The sequence below is a fragment of the Pterocles gutturalis genome, unplaced genomic scaffold, assembly GCF_000699245.1.
Source record: "Pterocles gutturalis isolate BGI_N339 unplaced genomic scaffold, ASM69924v1 scaffold21745, whole genome shotgun sequence".
Taxonomy (NCBI): Eukaryota; Metazoa; Chordata; class Aves; order Pterocliformes; family Pteroclidae; genus Pterocles; species Pterocles gutturalis.
The window spans coordinates 15,517-20,529 of NW_010146564.1; the positions used below are offsets into that span (position 1 = coordinate 15,517).

The window sequence follows — 5,013 nt, forward strand, 5'->3', positions numbered from 1 at the left end:
GAGGGCTATGGGGCAGGCAGGGCTATGGGGCAGGCAGGCACCTTGTACCCTGGATACTCGTGTCCACCATGCTGCCTCCTGCAGCACCAGGTCCTGCAGGTCTGAGTCCACATTCCCAGGGTGCACGAGGTAGAGCATCCTGGAAAATGTCTTCCCTGCTTCTTTTGTATCTTTTGGGCAGAGCAGGGTGCAGCTGTGGGTAGGGGCCGGGTGCAGCAGGGTACCCGGTACTCAAACCCTCTGAGCTGAGCACTGACACCATCACTGGTTATTTCTCCTCCTTTGCAGACATCAACGAGTGCGTGAGCCTGCCTGGGACCTGCTCCCCAGGCACCTGCCAGAACCTGGAGGGTTCCTTCCGCTGTATCTGCCCCCCCGGGTACGAGGTGCAGAACGACAACTGCATCGGTAATGTTGGCTCTCTGCCCCCTCCATTTCCAGCCCAGCATGGGGGCACCTTGGACCATTTCCACAACAACCCTATTCCTCCTGAGCGGGCTGGGATGTGCATCACCACCCCCAAATATCTTCCTGAAAGCAGTTGGACACAGAGCAAGGCAAAGCCTGCTCCCGTGACGGAGGAGGCTCCATGGTTTTGCTGTGCCCTGCCCTACCCGAGGGCAGGTTCAGGGTTAGGGGTGGGGTGACATCCTCCAGGCATCGGAGCTCCCCAGCCATCCCAGTCTGAAAAGAGAAAAGGAATGGCCTTTGGCTGCTCTGTAATATGTCCCTGGTGCTCCCAGATATCAACGAGTGCGAAGAGGAGCCCAACATCTGCCTCTTCGGGACGTGCACCAATACCCCCGGCAGCTTCCAGTGTGTCTGTCCTCCAGGCTTCGTGCTGTCCGACAACGGCCGCCGGTGCTTCGGTGAGTGCAGCTCATCACGGTGGAGAGGAGGGGAGCGTCCCCACCCGGGATGTCCCCAATGCCCTGTGCGTCTCCCCATCCTCCCACAGATACTCGCCAGAGCTTCTGCTTCACTCGCTTTGACAACGGCAAGTGCTCCGTCCCCAAGGCCTTCAACACCACCAAGGCTCGGTGCTGCTGCAGCAAGATGCCGGGAGAAGGATGGGGAGACCCCTGTGAGCTGTGCCCACAGGAGGGAAATGGTAGGTGTGCTGGGACCCAGCTCCATGGGAGAGATGGTTCCACCATGGACAGAGCGCGTGGGTCGGGCAAGACAACCGCCGATGGCAGCCATCCCTTACTGGACTCCAGTGTTCCTTGGGTCTCCAGCAACCAGTCAGGCTCTTGGGAAATGGGTTGCTTGCTTTTGCTTTGGATCTGCTCTCTGTTCTCTGCGGGGCTTTAGATGAGGCTTCTCGGTGCATCCAGATCCAAGGCGAGCGCAGGGGTTTTCCACCCCGCTGGGGTTTGGTGGCCTCCCATGGGTGGTGAGCTGTCAAGCTCTTGGTCCTGCTCTTTCCACCCAGCTGGGGTTTGGTGGCCTCCCATGGGCGGTGAGCTGTCAAGCTCTTGGTCCTGCTCTAGAAGCCTCCAAAGCACATTTCAGCTCCTGGGAGTGGAAACATTTGAGAGCATATCTCATTTTTCTGCTTTCTTTCTTCCAGTTGCCTTCCAGGAGCTGTGTCCTTATGGCCACGGAGCCATCCCAGGTCCAGGTGACACCCGGGAAGGTAAGGTCTGGTCTGGAGATGGGGAAATGTGTCCCGTGGGGGAGTGGGAGGTCTGCCTGGACGCAACCAAACTTGGTCTGTCTGGAGCATAGGGCTGAATCCCAGTGGCAGGAGGGGAGGGGTGGAGGACTGGGTTCCCTCCCAAGCCCATGTTCGGCCCCCAGCTCCGGAGAGGGAGTATCTGGGATGGCAGGGTCACTCCGGAGAGGACAGGGATGTTCCTGGCTACATGCTCACATGAGGTTTCCTTGCCTTGGTTTCCCTTCTAGATGTTAACGAATGCTCAGAGAACCTGGGGGTCTGCATAAACGGAGCATGCATCAACACCGATGGGTCCTTCCGCTGCGAGTGCCCCTTTGGGTACAACCTGGACTACACCGGGGTCAACTGCGTGGGTAAGGGTCTGCGTGGGAGAGCCTGCTCCCTCTTGCTTTTATCCTCTGAGCATCAGAGACTATGAGAGTGTGGAGAGCAGGAGCTTGCTTCTCCCCTGCCCCTCTGCCTTTACCCCTGGCTCCTGGGCTTGTTTGGATGCTCTGGCTGCAAGAATTGACCACCCCACGCCTTTCTGATCTAACTCACCCACCTGGTGTGGTCCCGGCTCCCTCCAGATACCGACGAGTGCTCCATCGGCAACCCCTGTGGGAACGGCACCTGCACCAACGTGGTGGGAGGCTTCGAGTGCGCCTGCGACGAGGGCTTCGAGCCGGGTCCCATGATGACATGTGAAGGTAACGCTGCTGTGGGGCGACCCTTGCACCCCCATCGCATACTGGGCCATGGGTGTGATCCCACTGGGTGAGGCGCGGTCAGGTCAGCCTCCAATGGACAGTGCAGAAAAACTGGCCAGGGCTCATCTCCACATGAGTGCATCCATCAGCCCGGTCACCTTCAGCTTCCTCTGAGGCTGGAGCCCAGGAGGAGGTCTGGAGACCTGCCTAAATGCGGGAGCTGCCTCCCCACGGAGCCAGGACCCTGTCCCCATCAAAGCTGCTGAGACACCAGGTGTCTGTCCCTCTGCACCTGAAGACCATGAGAGGAAGACTTGGTGGGATGAAGTTCTCATGAGATGAATGCACGGCGAGGGGGGAGTCTGTCCTGGGAGGATCCACCACCAGCTGATCCTGCTGGGAGCAGAGCCAAGCTGTCCCCTCTCTCCTCCCTCCCAGACATCAACGAGTGCGCGCTGAACCCCCTGCTCTGCGCCTTCCGCTGCATCAACACCTTCGGCTCCTACGAGTGCACCTGCCCGTCCGGATACGCCCTCCGAGAGGACAGAAGAATGTGCAGAGGTAAAATCCCCTCCTGTGCCCATCGGGGTTGCTCCCAAACCCCCTTTCCCCAGGTCCCTGCCCTTAGCCGGTCTCTGGTGCTGTACAGAGAAGGTAGAACTTACGAGCTGGCATCTTGTGCTGGCCATCACCTACCTGGCGTCCATGCGGTGTGACAGCCAGCCTGGCCCAAGGGATTGTCAGGGCAGCACGGATGCCAGCAATCCATTCCCAGTTGCCCCCATGGTGCTGCAGAGCTGGCAGGTGGAACACGCTCTCAGGAGGTTCTCGGTTGCAGATCTGGATGAGTGCGCGGAGGGACTGCACGACTGCGAGTCTCGAGGGATGCTGTGCAAGAACCTCATCGGCACCTTCATGTGCATCTGCCCGCCGGGAATGCAGCGCAGGCCCGATGGAGAGGGCTGCACAGGTACCCAGGACCGGGCTGGAAGGCGTTCCCAGTGGGGCTGGAGACCATCCTCTTCTAGGCATTGTCCGTGTAGTGTCCTTCTGTCAAACAGCTCCTCCCTGGAGTTTCCCGTGTCAGAACTTCCCATATGTCCTACTAGATGCCTACAAACACAAAAGAGTGGAATAGAATAGAATAGAATAGAATAGAATAGAATAGAATAGAATCATGCAGGTTGGCAAAGACCTCAAGGATCAACAAGTCCAACCATCAACCCAACCCCACCCAACCCACTAACCCGTGTCCCCAAGCACCACATCCACACATTTCTTGACCCCCTCCAGGGATGGTGACTCCACCGCTTCCCTGGGCAGCCTGTTCCAATGCCTCAGCACTCTTTCAGTGAAGAAATTTTTTCTAATATCCAGCCTAAACCTCCCCTGGTGCAACGTGAGGCCGTTTCCTCTTGTCCCATCACTTGTTCATTTAGAGAAGAGCCCAGCACCCCCCTCACTGCACCCTCCTTTCAGGTAGTCATCTCTGGAGCCATGGCTCTTCCCAGTTCCAGCACAGGATGACACAGCATCATGCCACGTGTCCTTTCTGTTGAGTCTTTCCATGCCTGTGTCAAGTTTCTTTGCACTGAGCTGCTTTTGGAAGGGCCAGCCCTGGCCAGCCCGGGTTTGCACACTCTTGGGCACAGCAGAGATGCAGAGCGAGCCCAGCTCTGCTCCTAGACCAGCAGCTTGGCCACTGGTCTAGGACTGGTAGCGTGGGGACTCATGGAAAGCTGGAATTTGTCCTATCCCTCAACACAGCTCTTTGTGGTTCCTTCCTTCCCAGATGAGAACGAGTGTCGCACCAAGCCCGGGATCTGCCCCAACGGCCGCTGCATCAACACGGTGGGAAGTTACCGCTGCGACTGCAACGAAGGTTTTGAAGTCAGCCCCTCGGGCACGGAGTGTATTGGTAATTACCAACTCCTGGGGGAGCTTGAGCATCCTCTCTTTAGTAGCAGATGATGCTTGTCAGGTATTTTTAGGGTTTCTGGGCAGAAGGGTTGTTGGGGCACCACCTTTAGCATTATCCAAACCACGCTTCCCTCCACGCTGGAATGGGCACGGGCTGGACAGGCTGCTCGTTTTGTCCCTGACTCAGATCCTGAGCTTGCATCCCCTCTTTCTCTGCCCAGACACCCGCCAAGGCTTCTGCTTCACCGAAGTCCTGCAGACCATGTGTCAGATGTCCTCCACCAACCGCAACCTGGTCACCAAATCTGAGTGCTGCTGCAACAGCGGGCGCAGCTGGGGCCCCCAGTGCGAGCTCTGCCCCCTCCCTGGAACCGCCCAGTACAAGAAGATGTGTCCTCATGGGCCGGGGTACTCCACTGATGGGAGAGGTGAGCTGGGGCCCAAATCAGCTTCAGTGCAGGGGGGGAAAGTAGAGATGTGGGTGTTCCCCTGGGAACTGATGGGGACAGACCTGCACAGTGCCTGGAGCAGACAAGAAGCCTCTGTGACATTATTTTACGACCCCCTGAATGCTGTCTCGGCTACCCGGGGGAGTCTGAGCTGTCCTGGAACTGGGGCATGGGGACAGAGGTGGCATTGGCACTAACGGGTCCTTCCCTCCCCCCTGCAGACATCGACGAGTGCAAGGTGCTGCCCAACCTCTGCAAGAACGGGCAGTGCATC

The 5,013-nt window shown here is 58.2% G+C and overlaps 1 protein-coding gene across 1 annotated transcript in view; it reads left to right on the forward strand.

Moving 5' to 3' along the window:
• The window catches only part of LOC104470756 (fibrillin-2-like), a gene marked incomplete at its 5' end in the record, with an annotated part of 20,744 nt that overhangs the window by 12,065 nt on the left and 3,666 nt on the right, over positions 1-5,013 (forward strand). Inside the window, 11 exon segments of the mRNA XM_010085791.1 lie at positions 289-408; positions 744-869; positions 959-1,111; positions 1,574-1,639; positions 1,909-2,034; positions 2,251-2,370; positions 2,809-2,931; positions 3,209-3,340; positions 4,163-4,288; positions 4,512-4,718; positions 4,961-5,013. The exon segment at positions 4,961-5,013 is cut by the window's right edge and continues 97 nt beyond it. Coding sequence (XP_010084093.1) covers positions 289-408; positions 744-869; positions 959-1,111; positions 1,574-1,639; positions 1,909-2,034; positions 2,251-2,370; positions 2,809-2,931; positions 3,209-3,340; positions 4,163-4,288; positions 4,512-4,718; positions 4,961-5,013 — 1,352 coding nt within the window.